We start from the raw sequence: 21,939 nt of genomic DNA on the forward strand, positions 1-21,939 counted from the left end.
AGGTTGCGGTCAATTCTAGTAAACAATTAACAATTTGCGATTGCAACGATCGTCATTCCGACCTTTAAGTTTAAGATTACCTTTGCTTGACTCGATCACAGAGCAGTAGTAATTCGATTAGGCAGTTCCGTACACGGTGGGAAAGAGTCAGGTGTGAGATTAGAACTAGTGGCTGGTCACAATGCCGTAGTTGTCAATCAATCAATTCCCTCGGCAGGTTGATCAAGTCAACCCGCTGATTGGACGATAGCGGAGACGACATGGACCGTTTCACGGGTACTTCCGTCCTTGTGATCACGTGGTATTTTTTTTGGGGGGGGTTATTGAAAATACGTCCCATCGTCCCATTGTATTCCGAGAATGATTGATTTTTTTTTCTCAATGCAATGCCCTCTGAGATGACCACGTAACCCACTAAGATGGCGGTATCCGGAAAATGTCTATGGAAGCCCGGGTCACTCGTTTTTATGACATGTTGCTTTCAGCTACGCTGTTCGCATAATGATGCTTACCCAGCCTTCTCAACTCGGGTGATCTGAGTTCGATTCCCACACCGCTCACAATGTGATTCGGCCATTCAATCTCTCCCTCCTCGGGAGTGGTACATCTTTTCTTCCTCAGGTAAATCTGATATATCGATCTGTTTCTCTTAAATGATTCATGTGTGTGGGACGGCAGTTCGCCTTAAAGAACTAAAATTTCAGGGAAAAATGTCTTGTCTCTTGAAGTTCGAAGCTTCGTAAAGTTCCGTCTTAAAATCACAAGCCTACTCACACAGCCTTAAATACGCAACTTGTTATGATTCCTCAGTTGGTATACTCAACACCTTGCATTTTTATTTCAATCCAAATTCCTGAAATTTCAGAGGATACATTAAAAAACCGACGACGCACGCAACTATGTGTATATGAGTACAAGTAAGTTAATAATACAAATAACTCTCGCTTCGTAATGCAAACAGCGATGCATTTTCTCTACCGAGTTATCTACGTGGATAGTCCACCGTTTGAAAGCCACACTCAACTCGTTGCCTGGCAATCTCAAATGGATCCCAGCAAAAACACTCACCCTCTGAAAAATAAAAACACAATCTCTGACGTCACGGGTCCAAAGATTGAAAGGAAAAACTGACTGTTAGAATGTGTCAAAATAAGACTCGGAGTGGTCTGACATTACACAGTGGAATCTAGATAAAACATGTACTGCTCTTTGGCGGTTTGTGATCGAATTGCCTCGCTTGATTTTTCTCTAAACAAAGCTAAGATGTAATGTTGTTTATTTTATCTCCCGTAAGGGTGATGGAACAAAGGGAAATACAAATTACTGTTGCTGTGGCAGCAACCAATGAACATCAAGAATTTACCTTTGCTGGGGGAAGTTACATACGAACGCTTTGCTGATTTTAGTTTGGCTTAGTGATTTAGGTTCGAGACTTGCGATAACAGGGTCAGAGGATCGAATCTAGCCGGTGACATACACAAATGTGACAAACATGTCCGTCCCCATTACGCTCCTCTATGGAAGATTTGAAATGGGTCTACCCGATGTTTCCCAATACATTGTACCTATGTTCCCCAAAATCCTTAGGGTTAGGGCTGGGGAGCATAGGTATTGGGGAACACAGGTAATTGTATTGGAGAACATAGGTATGCACCCATTTGAAAAAAGGGCTACATGCAGATCTGAAAACTAGGAATGCCTCTCATTCTTTGCTTTGATCTTTTGGTCGTTGTTATCTCTTCATGAACCTGAATTCGCATTGATATTTTAGCTATTTGGGATGTGAGAGGTCGAATTTTTTTTCTCAAAATGAAAGACCCTTACACAATATCACGTTTCATGACCAAATTAGTTTTTCACTGGTTTTGAATTAATATTGAAAATCAACATAAATAGAATTATTTTTTATATCTAGAGGCTTTTAAAATTTGGTAATTGAGATTTGGGTCGAGGATCAAAGCTGTGTTGTAGTTTCTTGTTTCTCTCTTCGAAACCATCTCCTTTAAAAATTAAGATGTTGTTGCATAATGTCCGAATCTAGTCTTGATATACATTTCTTGAAATTTTATTGGTCGCTGTCACAATTCCCCTATAGTCAGTTATACGCAGAAATATTTTGTGCTGTGCCGAATTCAATATGCGGACGGAAATGCCAAAGCTCTGTTTTCGCTACCGTCGTGCCGAATTCCAAAGGAAAAAGAAAAAAAACCTAATTGAGGTCGGTCAGGCAGTAGCACGACATTACGGCTAGAATTGCTCGCTCTAATTTGGTCAGGACAACACGGAGCCAAACTAGAAGTGGTTTCTTCCTCGATTAAAATTGATTTTTTTTCTCTTTACCGTGGCCGAGCTATGCCGTGCTGCGCTTCAAGGTCCGCCGACGACAATAAGTGTTGGGCAAAGCAATCGAAATGACGACCAAACGACTCCTGTTTATTGACGGAATAGGTTGAATTTTAATTGAAAAGCGAAGGGAGGATGTATCCCGACGACGCCCGAATTTGAGAAATATTCCTCGATCAAGATCGTTTGCAGGAACGGCTAAGTGGTGCACTCAAGTCAAAATAACAACATTTGGATTAGGCATATTCTATATGCATGCATATAAAATATCTGTATTTGTATTTTCTATATAAATATATATTCGTTTCCGATTTTTCACGTTCAACCGACACCGTCCGTCCATATAAAACGCAAGCGCTAGGTAGGCCTAAACTAAGGGTCAACTACATTACTTACCAGGTTAACCTAGATCTGTTCAAGTTATTTAACCGACAATTATTATATTAACCATTGCTTCAGGTCGTTTAACCAATGATAAACCGGCAGGTACTAACTATCAGTCGAATTAAGAAAGTTGGTCCCGTCTTCTCATGCAGCGCGCATGCGTAAATGCAAGTACAAGTCCGTCACGGGGACAAACCCAACACGAAAAGACGAACTACATGTACAGTGTACTATCAATTTTGAATCATTAATTTAAAGGACAAAACCCAATATTTAAATCCCAATCAATGTTATTAGAACCTTCCGACACAAAACATTCAGCATCTACAAAAGCAGTAAATTATTTCTTCCACTGCATCACTTTAAATTACTCATTTAAATTCATTAATGGGAAAAATATCCAAGGCTGTCGTGAAGAATTTGAAGCATTGGGCAAGTGGATCATTGATTGATAAATAATCTCCACTGATCACAAACATCCCAATTCCGCAGTCGTTCGCGCTCAGACGAGAATTGTTGAACTTCTGGCTCTCAAGTGCACCGTAGGGTGACACTTCAATCCCATTTATCACGGAAAAGTCAACACCGGCTGGAAATCCATCTTCGGAATCCAACTCATACTGTCACTGTCAAACGTCTTGGTGAAAAGTGCTTCAGGACGAGTGGGGGGCTTTTAGTTGCTGAGTTGAAGAACTTAAAAGCCAAGACAATCGGATATGTATCAGGTATCCAAGAGGCTTGTTGGAAGCCTGAAGTGGACACAGGGTTAAGAATTTACGGGGAAAAAAAACAAGTGAGGAAATTAAGACTTGTATAAGTACCTACGGGAACTAGACTGATTTCTTGTTTGTCTAACAGCAACACTGGAACCATAAGGACTGGTACCATTACCAAGCAGAGACTTGCATGTGGTAATCTCTAACAACAGAACCTAAAGACTGTTACTGAATGATTTCAACACATCAGGACTTGACTGACACACTCTTTTAAACAAATTTGGCAAATTTAAGGCATTCCTAATTTTCGTTTATTGTACCAGAAAGTACAATTAGTTTCTTTGATCTTCATCTTTTTAGAACTAGACGCCTAGAGTCAAACAATGGGTACATCGTACGTCGTTGAAAATGCAACCAACAAGACATTCTTTACGTTCTTCTCGGAATTCAACAAGGCCTGGACGGAGAGCTACATCCTTGTCAACGTCATCTTAGGATTCCTCTTCCTCATGTCGCTAGGAGGCAACATCCTAGTCATTTACTTCTTCATCTGTTTCAAGGCCATCCGACAAGTCACCAATCTCTTCATTACTAACCTGGCCGTGTCTAACCTCATCTTCTCCATCATGGTTCCCTTGGTGATGACGACCCGAGTGACCGAAGAATGGGTGCTTGGGGAGGCCTTGTGCCACTTGATGACCTCCATTGAGTTCTTCAGTGGCATGGTCTGTGCATGGACCATGGTGCTCATCAGTGCGGATCGCTACCGGGCTATCATCAAGCACCAGGGTCGAAGATCCACCATCAATGGAACCCTAGTCCGTCTGGCGCTGGTCTGGATTGGGGCGTTGCTCTTCACGAGCCCCTTGGCAGTGTTCTTCAGGACAATCGAGGCGACCATTGAGGATGGATCCAAGAGCGTCCTGCGGAGAGTGACGGTTTGCTCAGTGGATTTCCCCGGACCAAACTACATCCTGGTGATCTACTCCTGCATCAACATCCTGGTGGTGTTCATCATCCCGTTGACTATCATCACCAAGAACTACCGGGCCATCATGAAGGAGTTCTCCTCCAGTTTACAGAGGATGCGGGACCACATGGAGTCTGCTCCCAGATCTCGTAACAGCTCAGTGAGAGTCGCAGCCAACGTCCAGAAGGAAGCCCACGTCTTGAGGATGCTGATTGCCATGGTGGCTCTCTTTGTGCTCATGTGGGGGCCTGTGACCGTCTTCATTGTAGCCATGACCGCGGACAACATGCATACTAACATCATACAATCGTACCAACTGATGACCGTGTTTATTATCACTTATGCCAATGCTGCCCTCAACCCTGTCGTGTACGGTGTTCTGAACGAGCAGTACCGGAACCACTTCCGGCAACTGTTCAACAAGATACGGTGCAAGGCGTGCGGCACCGCGGCGACAGAGAACGCGAGCACTGGGGGAAGGAACAGCATACGGCAGGTCATACGTACACTCAGTGGCAGGGAGGTGGATAACACAAGACATATGAACGGAGACGGCTGCTGTGAGAATGTCATGGACAATATCTGCGAAGAAACACCTTCTTAAACTTTAAGAAATGTATCCTTTAAAAATCTAAAGTTAAAATGTGATACAAGCATTTTTATCCGTACAGCAGTAAATGTTGTTTCATATTCCACAAAATAAACATTAAAAAACAAACCAAAATCAATGTGGCATTTTCAGTATTTTTATTTAAGCGCTTTTTCAAAATTGAACAAATACTTTTTGAATGGTCATTGATGAAACAGGTCAGTGTCCACATGGCCATAATATGTATTTTATTAAAACTGATTTTGTCACAAGAGCAGAAACAATACAAACAACATGCTTCAAAGGCTCTAGTTTGCTGATACAGTTTTCCTTTTTTTCTAACAAAGTTACACATAACCAGTTGTTCCATTCTCAGATCTGATATGGACCACACTGAATGCACAATTATTTTACATGATTAACTTAAGGAAGAAGTTTGGAAAATAAAAGGAGGGACACACCTGAAGAACTTTACTTTATTTTTAACAAACACTTGGTTTACAATTTATAAAGAGAACACTTTTGTATACTTAGTATACTGTGTACTTCTGTTGATTTATATCACCAACTACACGTAAGTAATATTGAAATGTTCAAGCTTATTATATAATAGAATTTACGGTGTAAACAAGGAGCATTTTTATGAACTATTGATTTCCAACTACTGACAACTTTTACTGTTCTTGGAACATATAGGCAACAATACAATAGGCTTATTTCTCTGGTGGACATTTCACATGCTGCCAAAATAAATATTGTTAAATATATATGTGTTTTGCATAAATAGTAGCTATTAAAATGGCGAAAAAACTTGAAAAATGGTTGCTTCATACTCTACAGACATGTGAATACAAAGCAAAATTGACGTCAGGAAACATTGAATGCAAAATTCACCAGAGATAAAATGTGTTCAATTTATGCGAATTTGTAGCACGAAAAGTTGCCATGATGTCACACATGCATGTTTGCATTCACCTTCGCCTTAAGTATGCGCTACCCTTTATGCAACATTTTATGGAAACAAAAATGTATAAAATTGATTTTGTCGGAAGCATAATGTTGCTAAGATTCTGATATTTCATATTTTAGTCTGTATCTATAAATAAGACACAGAACAAAATTTCAACTAGGAGACTGTAAAGTAACAAAGTCTTACACAAAACTTAGTTATTTATATGACTATCTTCACTTTCAACTATCAACTTTTCTTATGAATATTGTTTATCTTGCAGATTCTTTAATGAGACTTGTAATTGTATGACACTGTCTGTTTATGCAACTGCATGATGCTAACGCCACTAATTTCAGCAGGAAAAACATTTCATGTTTAATTTTTCATTTTGTTTTTAATGGACTTCAAATTTCTTTTTAAGAATGTCCATTTGGAGGCTCAAATTTACAAGCGACTATGTGTATATAATCACACATATTCTACTACACTAATTATATCTACAGGGTGAGTAAAACAAACGAAACTCAGATGTGGGGACCATTGTTGAACTGAAGTTCTGAATGTAGCACTTTCAAAATCCAGGATATGAAAGCTCAATTCATAAGCTTTCTTTTAGTACAAGAATCATTCTAATCACTCATGTACTTTTCAAGTTACGGACTTTTAAACACAAGCACTGTTTTAAAGTTCTGTCCCGACATTTGGGTTTCGTGTTTTTTTTACTCACCCTGTATAAACTGTCAAAACTTCCTTTGTAAAATCTAACTGATTTCCCTACGCCCTGACACCACAAAAGGCAAGAATACCAACTCAAAATATTTTTATTGTTAAACATCCCACGTCACCAGACCGATTTTTTTGTGTGGTATAGGTACATAATTCCAATGTGCGGGTAAAATCCAAATAAAAAAACAAAAGGTGCACACTAATCATGGTGAACCAGTTAGTACGTACATAAAAAACAAAACCCAGAAATAAATACCTCAAGGATTTTTCTTCTGGAAAGTGATGAAGAAAGTCTTGATTTCTTGGGCATGCAGAGTGATGCTGGTTGGTGACTTGCTCCAAGTGGGCGCTGTATTTTAAATAAAAAACACCAATCATGGCTGTGATTGGTCAAAATACTATCTTGGTGGGGCTTAAGGGATTGGTCAATTGAGAAATGGCTTACCTGATCCGGTTGCAGAGGACTTTTGGCCAGTTTTGGGGCCCCCTTTGACCTTCCAAGTCCAGCGTTTGACCTTATCAGCCGGCCAAATGGCTGTTAGACTGCGTTCACTGACATTGGCTACAGTGCCAAATGGAAACAGATATTTCTACAGAAATTAAAAACAAAGTTAAGAAAAATGGGTTTAAAATGAGGATTGTGATGGAAAACATCATGTAAGTTGTACCTGTCATTTGGATCTGATGAATGTGAAAAAAAGATTAATTGATGTCGTAACAAAATGTCTGCATGCAAGTGACCGACCCGCTAGCCCGGTAAAACTAATCAATAAATCTCTTGACATGATAAATTAGGTTGAGAAAAAAAATCACAAATGTGAGTTGCTCAGTGATTGAGTACTTTGGTAATATGAAAATAACTATTGAAGTGATTGATTGAACAATTCAACATATAAATAGTTAAGTAAAAGGGTTGTAATTTTGGTTGTAATCTAATACACAACAAATTGAATGTTGTGTTTTGAAGCAAGGGAGATGTAGTTGTATTTTGATCAAACTTTGTGTCAGCTGATAATTTTAATTATGGTTTTTCTTTCACACACATTATGTAACAAAGCACTCTTTAAATTCAGTATTTTTTTAAGCTAGGACTTGGAGCCAAGACCTCCTGTTTTAGGGAAGGACATCCGGGAAGACGGATTGCAAGAGATGGAATTATGTTGTAAATATACATTTTTGACCAAGGGGACCAAATATTTTTAGTAAGTTGATGTCAATTACTTAAAACAAGATATGAAACGAGTAGAAAATCAATCTCTTTATCATCATCAGGAAAATGCATAAATAAAAAGTTACCTCATTTGCTATTTAAACTGTTCATTTAGAAATGCAGTTCTTGTGAAGTTATAAAGACAACATGCACTAGGAATGGTCACAACACAATCACAAGTCAATCACAAGTCAACCACAAACCCATCACAAGTCAATCACAAGTTAACCACAAGTCAATCATACGTCAATCACAACCAAATCACAAGTCAATCATACGTCAATCACAAGTCAATCACCAGTCAATCACAAGTCAACCTTTCAGTCAAAAAATCTAAACAATTAAAAACTGAACAATTTCCCAACGATTTTGTTCATCAATTTTACCTCGTGTTTTGCGGAACACCTCTTGCCATTTCTATGGTATGTGCCTCGCTCATGTAGTGCTAAAAATCTCCTTTTATGGAGATTGGTGCATGCACAGTGCGTACTGCATGATGTGGCGCAGAACACAGCGGTGCAGGAATTAAGTGTTTGCAACCAGTTTCAGCGATTTTAAAATCACCCATGTGACGGGCTCTCGACCAAAAGGAATGGGAAAACTGTCTTAAGTATTTATGAATGTAGAATAATAAATACAAAAGTCTACAAGTAATGTTTTTATCACACTGGTTTTTGCCATTCAGTACAGATTTTATTTTCGGTAAAGTTTGCATGCGCTCTCAGTAAGGATGCCATTGATACTTACTGCAAGGTCAATAGTCACCGGCTGGGAGAGACTCTTGTGTTCTCCAACCTCGTACAGATGCTGGAGACGAAGCAGAATGCGATCTAGATTGGGGGTTTCCCCACTTCCATCATACCGTCCCTGTCGCACTGAGAAACAAAAAGCACCATAGCAAAATGAAATACTGTATACAGCGAACAAAATTACCAACAATAAAATGTTTAACAAAAAATCACCTCGTGTCAGTCTCTAAGATGATACAGTACAGTCACACACAAAAATGAAGAAATTGCAAGCAGCCTGAGACTTCAGTAATATTTATAAAAAAATTATGGCACACATTGGAAGTTAAAAATGAGGAAATCAGCTGATCTGAGGAAAAGGTGCATTACCTGATGAAAAAGGGAACAGAAAATCAAAACCAGTTCTGATTTTTCGATGTTACTGTGTATTTTACTCAACCCTTTGCAAGCTGTGTAAACATGCAGTTACTTTTAGATACTCAGGCATTCGTTTATCAGGCTGCTAGGGGCGGAAAACCTCCCCTTTCCAATTTTGTCACATTTTACCGGAAGCGCTGATCAAGAAAACAAAAAAGCCCCTAAATCCTGTACTGCTTTACATGACAAGTCAACAGTGTCATACACCCATGTGTTTGTACAGGCGATTGTTTGAACATATGCCTCGTAATGACGCCCCGGCACATAAACAAGCTTTGCATCGGGTGATCCGGTAACCATGGAATGCGATCCTCGTGGAAAGTGAGCCCTCTGCAGTTCTGGCTTAGTTACGGTGGAATGCCTACAAATGGACTTTGGCTTGATAAGGATACAACCTAGAGCAAAGCATCAAGTACTTAGGGTAATTATAGTTGGGTCAAGTATTTGAAAAAGGGGGAAAAAAATTAAAATGTACTGCGGTTAACAACAAGCTCATTTCACGGAAATACCATTCAGAGATTTCAATGGGTGTGGTTGTTTTTACGGTTTCAGTAAGTTGTAGTGTGAGTCATCGGTTTTGAAGATAAGTGTTTATAGATTTTTACTTTAATCAATTCCTCCAAAATCTGAAAATATTTAACTCCTGTTTTGCTTGAAAAATAAAAATCTTACGTCTTGCTCGCAGCTTCTTCTCGTGCTCCTTGTGAGACGTGTTGTAAGTCCAGCCAGGAGTCTTCAGGGTCAGAAGGTGGACGTTGTGGGGAAGGTCCTTGAAGACTGTCGACAAGGGGTTGGGGAGATACTTCTCCTTCCATTGACGCAGAAACTCAGCGGACTTCGGGATATTCCCTGGAAAAAAAAAACAGAACACAGGTTGAAAACACAGAATGAAAATCCACAAAAGTGAATTTGGGTAGCAGGGTTTACATATTCACAGTACTGACTTATTTACATATTCTCCCCCCCCCAAAAAAAAGCCAACCTCAAGTAATCTTTTCCTCTCCATATCCAAAAACCAGAAAACTGAAAAATTTACTTAATCCTAACTTGCTAATCCATCTCCCCAATCCTGTCAGACTCAAATAGTTATTGTCTTTCTCCAAAAATAATCAAGTACCCCTACCGACTTCCATAATACCATTATAATAAAAATATCTGCTGAGATCCAAGTGAAATGTTTGGAGCATCTACAAACACCAAAAGGGTCTTGAATTCCGCCTAAAAATAAAAGGCATTATGAAAACCCCACCATCAAGGTGTATCAACCAAAACAAACTAGTATAGAAGTAAAAGAAATACCTGATTTGTCACCCTTCCACTTCTTTGCCCACGCCCCCATGCTCTGATTGACGGCCATAATGATTGGTGGATTCTCGAGCTGTAGCCAGGCACGACGCTGCAACTCACTGGAGTGTGTGCCGTTGCCAAGCAACAGCCAGAGGGTTGGCATGACGACATCCGGCTCTTCCAACGTCAGGTTGTTTTTGTCCGCGTAGCCAGAGTTGGTGATAAGTCGACGCAGTAGCATCACCTGATTTTGCGGATAAGCCGACGAGAATCTCAGAATCAATCAATCACAATCAATGAATATCAAATTAAAGCAAGCAGACTTCAATATCAATCCAAATGTGGTATTTCAATTATATTGGAAAGGATTAAAAGGAATGTGTACATCATTGGCTTTTGCTGTAATTTTCAGAAATGAACTATTTGAGGGGTTAGTATAATAGATAAAATATTGTTACACTGACATGTTTGATGTTTTGTGTTCGAAAATGCTGGAAAAACCAAATAAACCAAAAATGTTTAAGTAGTCTGTTTCCCTGACTCCACTAAAGAAAAAATGGATCCATTTATAGATGCCGGAAAATTGTAAGGTAAAGGAACCAGTCTAGCTGGCCTGCACCTGTTCATGAACATGTAACCAATAGCTCACAAAATTTGGACTGAAAAAAATGGTAAATTTTGAGCAGTAGTTGCTAAATAGTTAGGTTTTTCCACCGGTGGTCGACCGACCACCGTTGGAAATGTTAACAAAAATACCGTTTTCTTGAAAATGACTTCACACCAGGTGCCATAATTTTACAGGATGCTTTAGACTGTCATTTACCAACATCCTAGTACGGTATTTCGTAAAAACTTGGTAGTTTTATTTTTCGATGTTTGCAAATGTTGTATAGTCCCTTTAAGTATGCATCCAACGCAAAATCATTTTTTTGTTTGTACACAAGCAAGTAGCATTATTTACACAACCATATGCCGACGTACTTTCCTGCGATGGAATTATAGAATTCCTCAATCGAATGCAAAATGTGAATCATCTGGATAGCTGAAAATATTTCATGGCTTTTGAAAGTAATCTAATGTTTTGTGTGTCTGTCTGTATTAAACAAAAACTATAATTTCTAATTTTGCAAAAAAGGTGCAAAAACTGACCGAAGACTCTTTATAATTCAAAAGACACTCAAGCAAACGGTAAGCATCTTTTACGTTAAGGACTGTAAACCAATCAAAATGCCAATTGGCTCATGAATATGCATCAACAGAATCAATAGACACACACTTACCTCCATTTGTCCGTTGTTCAAGCTGCCTACCCCATGGCTCCTCTCGGCCATGACTGTAAGGCGGGTATCCTTTGTTGGTGACTCAATATAAGCTGTGCTGACCAGGGGGTAGTAGTTCTGGGGGTGAGAACAATGGAAAATTTTAGGGAAATCAACCCAAAATGGCAAAGTTTAGCAACATGAACCCTAACCCTGCCAGAACCTTTGAAATCTACTATCACCACCTGTACTACAATGTATTACATTGTGTTTATTCACTAAGGAATCTTTAAAATCATAGAGGGCTCGGGCCAGCTCAGTTGGTCTTGGGTGGTTTCAGACGCTACAGGTCGTAAAAGCAGAGAGGCTTGTGAAGCCCTAGTCAAAGTGTTTGTCGATAGTGTCGCTGACTAACGTTAACACTAACGGTGCGCTATGCATAAATTCACTGTACGTGCAAAGCACGAGCAGTGACCTTACCTAGCTACAAAATATGCAAATCAGTTGGGGAAGACAAATGCCTTGGGACAATGAATCGTACTGGCTTAGGTTTTCTTAATTTTGTCGCTGGATTTTCCGCGATGACCTCCTATGCATACAGATGAGACTCTAATTCACTACTTGGACCCAGATGCCCATATTTTTACACGGATAGACAGCTGGATAGTGTCGCTACATTCTCCAACAAGTTTGGAGTCGGCCGACCAAATATAACTGAATATAAAGCCAGCGACAAAAGAGAAAGAAAGATAGGCAGACGCTATCCGTTGTCCCAAGACGTTTTTTCTACCCCGATTTGATTCAAGCTACGCACATGTTAACATTTGGGGCCAGATACCATAACAGACTCTACCATCGTCAAACACTTTGATGAAGGCTAGCGGTGCCACAAATGTTGCAATATCAAGGACTGTACGGTGACTAGTGGGCAGTAATTCTACAGGTCGAGAACGATGCCAAATATTGGAGGCATCCTTCAAGATGCACCAGGAGAATTGAGAGGATTCCTGTACACTGGAGGACTCTTCAGGAATTCTACAGGTCGAGAACGTTGCCAAATATTGGAGGCATCCTTCAAGATGCACCAGGAGAATTGAAAGGATTCCTGTATATTGGAGGACTCTTGGGGAATTCAGGAAATTCAAAGAAATCTTGAGAAAGTTACCATTATCGAAACTGGACGCTCTACAGATGGATGCTCTACAGATTAAAATCGCTGCTCATGCAGGATCTAAAGAATGTTTGTCTCAAGCCTTTTTTTTTATTGAGGAGGCAGACTTACTTGGGCTTCAGGCTGTGGCTTGTTGGGCCTCCAAGTACGTTTCATGGTCTGGAAGCCATTGTCGTTGGTGTACAGAACTCTGGAATTGTTCAGGTTAGTTGAAAACCTGCGATGAAAAACGAGGGGAAAAATTAATTGGATATCATATTTTGTTAGGCCTCCATGTACGTCTCATCGTCTGGAAGCCGTTATCGTTGGTATAGAGAACTCTGGAATTGTTTAGGTTAGTTGAAAACCTGCAATGAAAAATGGGGGGGGGAAGGAAATAAATTTGATATCATTTTTGTTGTTATCAATATTTGTTTGGAAACAAAATTCATAGTGTACCTCAAAGTTTTCAAGTAAGTTGAAACCTACAATGAAACATGGAGAGAAAATAACCAATGAATATCATTTAAAACATTTTTTTCTCAAAATCCTCCCCACCCCCCCCCCCCCCCCCCAATAACCCCAAGACTACATTACTATTAAAACAAATAGTATTCTGGCTCCAATAAAAGTAGAAGATTTGTTTTGGAATGTTTGTCTTTAAGCAGTAGGATTTTATGAACGTTCAGTCATTCATTTAAGTTTAACTCTAGTTGCAGACAGCAGCTGTTGAGCCGGCATGGAGAGTCAGTCCAATGCCGATCATAAAAGAACCTTCAGTATTCCCTCCTGAAAACATTGACATGTACAAATGTATACAATCCTGAAAACTCTCAGAATCCACGATATGGATTTCAACCACGGGCATGCAATCAATCTGACCTGTAGACTAGCTCCTTGTTGGGTGTTAGTGGCCCAACTTTGAAGTCCAGCTCAATGTGACCACAGACGATGTCATCGTTGTGGCTGTGGGGCAGGTCGAAGATTCGTAGGGTGACCATATAGCGACTGCTCTTGGGATCGTACATACTGCTGAGCCAAAACCAAAACAATTATCGTTGTAGGGTTAAAACAAAAAGTTCAAATTGTAATAGAAAACTGTTGATTGGAAATCAATTTGAACTAACAAAACAAAAGTAACAAACTCTCACTTGAATATGGACTGCCTGGTTTCGTTCACATATGGTCCAGTGACAATATCCAGCTTTGCTGAATCTCCAGCGTTTTGTGGACCATTACTCCAAGGTCTGAACACGTACAAGTTGGAAGTCTGCCCATACAGGACGTTGTGATGGGAGTTATATTCCATGAAGATCTGCTCCATCGATACAGTCTTGTTAGTTTGCCTGTAAGACAAGGAATGGCATACGGTTGATTTGATGTGTATAGCGCCACCTTTTGTTGTATACGACTGGCAGGCAATAAAAGCACAAGTCCGTTTTGTGTTCACCAGTGTGGTAGATAAAGCAAAGCCAGCTATTAACTTGTATGTGAAATTCAGATTTGCACTCAAAAACTTTGCTAACGCATTTAAAATGCAGTGGATATGTTTTGCTACTTCAATCAAGTTTTGACAATTACGCAATGTTCCACAACAACTTCAGGTATGTTACATATTATGTGCAACTGATACAGTTCTTGCAAAAATACCATTGAAAGATAAAGTCAATAGATATGTTCACATCAAAGAAGTAAAACAGAACATAAGGCCAAAAAAAAAAACTCTCCGGTTTCTGGTATGGAGCTTGCCCCAAAAGTGGTGCGGCGACTCGGCTTTTTTTTACCTGTTTTTTTTTTTTTTTTGGCTTCAAATGTCGGCTGATGACTGCAAATGGTGCCCGACTAAACTTAGTGCAAATATATGGGAGTCAAGAGAGGCCACATAAAGCTTATTCTCGATCATAACCCCATCTTAAAACACGTTAAAATTGTGCAGCAGCAGAATTCCAGTCAAACCAGTGAGTTTGGCGGTTTTGAAACATCATCTTGTATTGAAAAAAAAACTTTTTCATTTTGCCGACGCGCATGGCTACGGCGACGCGCGCGCATACCAGAAACCGGAGACTTTTTTTTTTTTGCCTAAGCGAGCCGTATAAAAAAGGTGAAAACCTGCGAATTATGCAACCCACTTTAAGGGATTTCAATATGTGTTCATGCAAAAGAAGTTTTGCTAAGGACTGATCAATAAGAATTAAATCCGAAAAAAGTGGTAAAAAATCTTACTTGTCAAGGATGCTCATCAGCATGTTTGTGGTGGTATTGTACGCCACCTCAAAACAATCGTTACTAATGCTCTTAACGTCTGTGTCCTTCAACTTGCGTTTTTTGTCCTGTGAGGGCGTTCTGCTCCTGACAACAGTGCCTAGGCTTTCCAGTTTCCCTTGCGGGGATGTGGCGTCCTCTGGTTGGATCTTGTTCTTGATGTAGTACACATCAAAGTTCAGCGGGGCAAGTTGGGCGTAGAAGAAGAGATGGTAGGGTCCGCCGGGCTCTAGAGGAGGGTTGACCTGAATGAGAGAAAGGATAAAGAATATCAACAAAAATGAATAAAAATGGAAATATTTATGGCGGACACAATAAAAACAAGAACAGGGGCAGATTTTATGGTTCTGCACTGTGAGCAGTAAGCACAGCAAATTCCAAGCTTATCATCATCGATGGGGAGTGTGACCTAGTGGTTAGGGTTTGTGACTCATGATCAGAGGGTCAGGGGTTCGATTCTAGCTGCTGGCCATATGTTGTGTCCTTGGGCAAGCCACTTCACCCCCACTTGCCTCTCTCCACCCAGGAGTATGGATAAGTAACAGCTTTAGCTGGGGAGTAACTTGCGATGGACTGGCATCCCATCCAGAGGGAATAGATATATTCTCGGTCGTTTCTCAGCACCTCATTATTTTGTGACATTCCTTTACCTGGCTGCCTATGTCCCTGCCATGGATATCGATGACTGTGACGTTAGGGTCCGTGATGCTCATCTGAACCAGTCTTTTGACGGACCAGCCCAGCGAGTTGTAGACCAGGATCGGAGTCAGAGGCTTGTCACGGCTGACATCTGAAACATTGGAATCAAAATCAAAACAAACCCTGCTCTGACAAAAGAAAACTCTCAAAATTTTAAAGAGTGAAATTTCAACCAATCAACCATGAACTGAAGGTAGGGAACAGAGGATAGTGATAGATTGAAAAGTTACGCTACTGTTAGACTGATATTTCTGGAGTGGAACACGATCTATGTGAACGAATAAATTTCACACTAGACAATTTGTCCCTAACTTCAGTTTTCAGGATTCTGATGGACTTGTCCCAGTTCCTAGTAAAAGACGTGAGGGAGTTAGGGTTAAAGAAGTGATAATTTAGACTTTTTTTAAAAGAATTATTTGGACCGACAAAATGGTAAAAAATAGTTGTTAATGTGTACGTTCTCTGTACCACTTATTGTTCCAGTTTTTGATTGCTTGAACTGTATCACAAGTTACATTTTTTGAGGGTCGGGCTAGCAGTTGTGAACATTAATGTTGAAATGTGTCCAACCATGCTCACCTAAGATGTGTCCACGACCAACAGAAGTAAAGACGTCTTTTTTCTCTCCCTCCTGGCTGTTGTTATGGAAGTCTTGTAACATTTCCTTCATGGAGGCAAGGGTCATGTTCTCAGCAGTCTCTAGATGGTCTTCGTACATGGCCTTCACTTTGACGCTATCAGTGCCTGTGATTCCGTCGTGATGCTGAACCTAACGAGCACATTAAAGTGTGAATTTTTTTTTAGAGGACGCAGTTCTTTGGAACAGCATGCTGACTTGATCTGTATCAGGTCTTTTATAAGTCCAAATTCCCCATGAAGTTTCAAAAATGATATACCACAAAAAAATACCTTTTATATGTATTGTGTAGTTCTATTTTGAGCCGAGTGTCAACTGAATTTTGAATAATGAAAGGAATAAAATTCCCTCCCTCCTAAAACTAACGTTTTGGAGGTAAATAAAAGGACTAAAGGTTTGCGTTCCAATGTCAATTCCCCCCCCCCCCCATAATTCTCTGACCTCTCTGTGCTCTTGTGAAGCACTCCTATATCACGTCCATTCATAATTCACTCAATTGCGAATGCAAAGTGAATATGATGTCACAAAACGTTCGCTGCTGAATTCTTCAGAGTTGAACTGTGCCCAACTGTCGCGAATTTGCAGCGTGAAAACTTGCCAAGACGTCACAAACCCGCATTGGCCGTTCGCTTTTGCGCTGAGCATGAACCAGCCTTTCATCCACTAAAGACCAACCTCTGCAGACGCCCAGCGCAGTGCCTGAAGACTCCCCAGTACTTCGGTGGTGTTGGCGGTGCGGTTGAGATTGGGCTGGTTGAGATACACACTAAAGAGGGTCTCCGCTGCGTGAAGGGTGGACTGGGACCGGCGAGCGATATCCTTCAGACCGCTACGGGAGGTGTAGAACCCCGTCCATGCTGCATCGGCATCTTCAATTGAAATTAACAAATGAAAAACTGACTTTAAAGACCTAAATGTCAAATTGCATCAGAAAACAAGCTTGTACTCATGTACTGAGAGACATCCTTTAAGTTTTAATCCTCGCTTTTTTCTTATTGAGATGCATTTCTGTCAACGGTGACTTTGATAAATAGGACACTTTTCATTTGGTGTCTTATGAGAGGCAGTAACTTTATCAATGCTAACAACAGTATAGACGAATCCGGACACTGTCCGCTCAAGGGGCCCCCTTTAATGGCGACAGCTGAACAGTAGCTAGCACAATGATTTCGCCATTAAAGGGGGCCTCCGTGACAAAACTGGCAGTGTGCCTGGATGGGTCTATAGAAACAAACAAAAAAGTTGATGTCAAGAACTCCTTGCCTGACGAATATGAGAGAAAGTCTCCATCCTGCTTTAGTGCCCAGCTGTGGCTAGTGTTATGGACAGCTGTGAAGTAGTCCCCCAATGTAGCATACTGGACGTGCACTCCTAGATCCGTAGAGTGTTGATTGATATAGGCCACTAGTTTGTCCATATTCAGGAACTGGATGGTTGCATTGAAGAACTGTTTGTCGCAGCCCTGGGTCACGGAAGGAGAAAACAACCGATTTAAAATACAGCCTTGTTTGAAATGTGGTCATCTTGTTATTTACTCTGTACTTCAAAGAGAGATTCGTGTGTCACACTTGTTTCAAATTTTCTGTTGTTCATCCACACTGATCTAAACTGCAATTTTTCTATTCAGTACAGCATATATCAGTACATCTCTTGGAATATGAGCAGTTTAAATGAAAAGCCATTTTATGAACAATATTGGGAAACAACACAAGAAGGATGCTTGGATGGCCATTTTGTCTGTCAGCAACCGACAGGTGACAGGCTCCATACATGACCAGTGCCAGACTTAACCATATCAAACATGTAGTAATGTGAAAGCATGACTGACCTTCTAATACTCTTCTAGAAAATTGCTTGCCAACATCTTGGCAGCTTACATTCAAAATAATCTATCTCCAAGTGCCCTCCTACCCTGCTCTTTGTAAACTGAAAAATGATAAAAACTCAAGCTTTCATATTCCTTACCCACGGCCAGAGGAGTTGTTGAGTCTGGAACCAGGCTGCTCGTTGCTTGATGTTATCAACCATGGTGGCAGCATACTGCTTGATGTTTTGATCTGTGACTGGTAGGCTCATGTCTGGATACGGTACACCTGCTGGTGGCTTGGGGAACACGGCATAACCGTTCCAATAGAAGCCAGTCCTGAACAAGAAAAGCCGTCAGAAACCATGAAAGAAATAGGTTTTTCTTCATTTGTGACTGAATTCCACAAATTGAGTCTTTGACCTGTCAGACTGTTTATGTACAAGAGGACACGTGGCTCATCATATTTGATTTATCACTTTGGGTTAAATGGATAAATGTTCATATCACTTGGGTATAAAAATTAGCAGGAATTATGCAGGGCTAATCTGAATGTGAACATTTGTGTCCATCCCATAGGGTCTTTAAGAAAGCATCAGTCACTGTCTGAAATACATTTGGGAGCCAGTCCCTCCCAATGGTCTACCCAAACTTCTCTCTGTAACCATTGAGGGGTGTCTGTGCAGAGGTCATAAGATTACTGGGGGCAACACAGTTAAAAAAAGCTATAAAAACTCAGCACTTCATGTATTAACAGAGAAATGGATTGAAGCAGTGTTCGCAACTGCAACTTCTGTAACTGACCTCTTTAATCAGCAGGACTGATATCGAAAATTGGGGCTCAACATAGCCAGAGAACTTCAACGCATGTATACATTTTAACGTTTCATTTTCAAACAATAAACAAACAGAGAGGTAACAGGTGGAATCCTTTTGCTTACTTTAGGGAGAAGGACAGGTGTGGAGGCACACAGTAGCTGTACTGGTCCATGACATGGGTGAAGATCTGCTGGCTCTTGCCCAGAGAGGGCGACGCCCGCCACACAAACTGCAGACCTTTGTCTTTCTGCATCTGCGCTTTGACGTCGTAGTCGATGCGAGAGGTGAGGTGCGCGTCGAATCCCATCAGTGCGAAGAGTGTCGGGGTTGCCGATGACGCTCCGAAGGGGTCCACGTGCCAGCTGAAGTGAGGGCGCTTTCCAAAGGTCTCGTAGATGAAAGAATGCCCCTCTAATGAAAAAAAAAGAAGAAATCTCACCAATCACCTTAACCTTAAGTCCCTGAAACCTCGCAACCCACCACTGTGCCAGAACCAGTAGCTAATGCAAAGGGTCTATGGCTGGGCTGTAATATTTAACAGGATTCAGGGTAGTTAGGGTTTATAAGGCTGCGTACGATATCTTGTCAAGACTATTGGATAGGTTATTCCTATTACAACTAAGTGGGAATATGCTGACAATAGATGTAGCCGTAGCTCTGGAAGCCTGTTCCAGACACGGCCTAAGGAGCATGTCTTATAGCTTTAGTACCTGTCATTTGTTGTATGGTGGCGCTATACTCTGACACTGCCTCATCATGCATGACCTGACCTCCTATAATAAACTCCAGTTGGCCATACTGTACCAGTAGATGTGTTTGTTTCTGTAAGTGAGATAAAGACAAACTGCCGCATAAGATGAGAGGAATGTCACAAGATGTCCACCGGTGTCTAGTCCCAATCGACCAATTGTTACCACACTCATCTTGAAAGTTATGAACAAATAAAATTGTGCCCTCCCGACAGTCATTTTCAGAAATGTTCCACTACCACTTGCTCCAACATCAACAGAGAGAGTCCACCACAAGTCATCATAAGAAATCACAAGTCATCATAGGAAATCACAAGTCAATCACAAGTCATCATAAGAAATCACAAGTCAATCACAAGTCAATCACAAGTCATCATAAGAAATCACAAGTCATCATAAGAAATCACAAGTCAATCACAAGTCATCCAGTCCCAAGTCAAGTCACAGACAAACAAAGGCACTCATTTTGTAATTGTTCAGCACAAGTTACGTGTGATCTGACACGTGAAATGACTTGTGATTTACTTGTGACGGACTTATGATGGACTCAAAGCATAATGAATCTCAGGATATGCCGAAAACATGTATTTTTGTTTATGGCAACGGATCAGCTAAAGATTCACAGAATCCCAATGGAAGAACTGAAGCAAAATAACTGATTCAGACACAAAAAATAGGGTTTAATGGCGAACCTTCTGCATGTCACTGGCAACCGTGGTCCACCAGAGCCTGAAGAACTCTTGCTCCACTGCAATGAATCGACGATTCCTGTCCTTGGCAAGGTTTGCGACTACAGTGGTGTAGACGTCCATTGCATAGGCTTCCACACTCTCCTAAAGCATAGAGACATTTTGATCAACTTGTCATGCTTGTAACAACACTTCGAATGAAGGTACTGATTAAAGTTCCATATACATGCATGTCTCAAATACTCGACTTTCTCCATATTTTAGAGCCACACATTGATGCTTGCTAAATTTAAATTTCCTGAAAATTTGCTTTTCCGGAGTTTGAAAACTAGACCGTTTTCCCTATGGGCTCCGTGCACCAACAAGACAGGGCGCTTTTTCCCCCCACTTTTGAGAACCCTGTAGTCGGGACACACTACATCATGTACGTGTGCATACTGGTATAGCGCTAAGTATGCACAACTCATTTTATTCTAAATGTGCACGAAGCCATTTAGGCAATTTCCAGATTCGTTTGCACACATTAGCGTATCAAAATTTTAACACGAAAATTAGACATCTGCGAAAGGCAGCACTTTCTGATTAGCCTATAAAGAGGGTGAGTATGCTTCTAAAGCAAAAATAAACTGCAAACTAAGCCTGAATGTGAAAATCAAAATTTGACAAAGTTCGACACGTTTTTGTACATGGTGAAAGTGTGGCCTTTATTTACGGAGGTAGTCCAGTAAATTGGCCACATTTAATATTTATGGGGCTATTCTCAGTACGTCCCAGATTGATGTCTTTGGCTTTTCCACATTTTTGCAATGACTGACCTTCACTGATTTAATAATATATGATCAAAAATGTGGCTATAGGGTGCAACATTCGTTCCAATCATTTTACCTGCACTGTATAGATCCAGCCAACATCCATATGACTGTGTGGAATCACAAAGGCCTGGATGATACCCGCCGTGTCACCACGACTTCCCCCGCCGGTTGGTGACCGGGCAGAGTTGGCAAGGACGACGGTGGACCACGGTCCCAGCACCATCACAAAAACAACCGCCAAAACATCCCTTTTAGACAGCATTTTTGTCCAGCTTTGCAGATAAACCGATGAATCGCTGTCGAACTACGCTCAGGACAATCTCTTCCAAGCTACCTAGCCTTTCATGTGGCTAACAAAAGGGATAATTTTTGGGGGAAACGCCGACCGTACAAATTGTTGCAGACAGTTTCCGCATGGAGCTAGCTAGAGTCCATTGACACGTGATTTGTCCCACGTGATTTCGCGCACAGGGATCAACGGCTGTTTTATGCTGTCCGTAATATAAATATAACTTTGTACTAATGACGTCACACTTTGTTTACATGTGCACTTTCCTATGGAGCCAGTGGGGGCCCACGGTCCACTGAGCACCATAGGAAAGCACACAGGTAAACGGAGTGTTACGTCATTAGTACAGAGGCTTGTTGCACTCCGCCCCAACCCCTCCCCCCAGGATAATGTCAATCAACAATCATAAACCGTCTCTGTTCCCACT

General features: G+C 40.8%; 2 protein-coding genes across 3 annotated transcripts; one reads left to right on the plus strand and one right to left on the minus strand.

Annotated features, from left to right (window-relative positions):
• The first annotated feature begins 3,746 nt into the window (after positions 1–3,746).
• On the plus strand, positions 3,747–5,268 carry LOC119720390 (neuropeptide Y receptor type 2-like). The gene has a single exon (XM_038190055.1). It carries the CDS (start codon positions 3,827–3,829, stop codon positions 5,015–5,017), a length of 1,191 nt encoding a protein of 396 aa, XP_038045983.1. The 5' UTR covers positions 3,747–3,826; the 3' UTR covers positions 5,018–5,268.
• On the minus strand, positions 5,138–21,668 carry LOC119720389 (epididymis-specific alpha-mannosidase-like). Of its 2 annotated transcripts, none has more exons than XM_038190053.1 (19): positions 21,297–21,668; positions 20,415–20,555; positions 19,684–19,795; positions 19,096–19,384; positions 18,316–18,493; positions 17,614–17,812; positions 17,026–17,219; positions 16,293–16,482; positions 15,665–15,804; positions 14,976–15,259; positions 13,904–14,098; positions 13,635–13,784; positions 12,885–12,990; positions 11,624–11,740; positions 10,356–10,587; positions 9,729–9,905; positions 8,638–8,765; positions 7,126–7,270; positions 5,138–7,029 (listed from the first exon to the last, which is right to left on the minus strand). In XM_038190053.1, exons 1-19 carry the CDS (start codon positions 21,483–21,485, stop codon positions 6,938–6,940), a joined length of 3,258 nt encoding a protein of 1,085 aa, XP_038045981.1. In that variant the 5' UTR covers positions 21,486–21,668; the 3' UTR covers positions 5,138–6,937. The 2 variants fall into 2 exon arrangements, with proteins under 2 accessions (XP_038045981.1, XP_038045982.1); XM_038190054.1 differs by having other exon boundaries at positions 5,144–7,029; positions 13,635–13,781.
• Positions 21,669–21,939: the final 271 nt, after the last annotated feature.

Source organism: Patiria miniata, unplaced genomic scaffold, assembly GCF_015706575.1.
Source record: "Patiria miniata isolate m_02_andy unplaced genomic scaffold, ASM1570657v1 HiC_scaffold_9, whole genome shotgun sequence".
In the NCBI taxonomy this organism is placed as follows: Eukaryota; Metazoa; Echinodermata; class Asteroidea; order Valvatida; family Asterinidae; genus Patiria; species Patiria miniata.

Excerpts from the sequence above, each read along its gene's own strand:
- LOC119720390 (XM_038190055.1), top strand. The coding sequence starts at position 3,827 with ATGGGTACATCGTACGTCGTTGAAAATGCAACCAACAAGACATTCTTT.
- LOC119720389 (XM_038190053.1), bottom strand. The coding sequence starts at position 21,485 with ATGCTGTCTAAAAGGGATGTTTTGGCGGTTGTTTTTGTGATGGTGCTG. Across the intron at positions 15,805-16,292 it reads TGGTCGTGGACACATCTTAG|ATGTCAGCCGTGACAAGCCT; the intron begins GTGAGCATGGTT and ends CCAATGTTTCAG. Across the intron at positions 9,906-10,355 it reads GTGGAAGGGTGACAAATCAG|GGAATATCCCGAAGTCCGCT; the intron begins GTATTTCTTTTA and ends TTTTTTTTCCAG.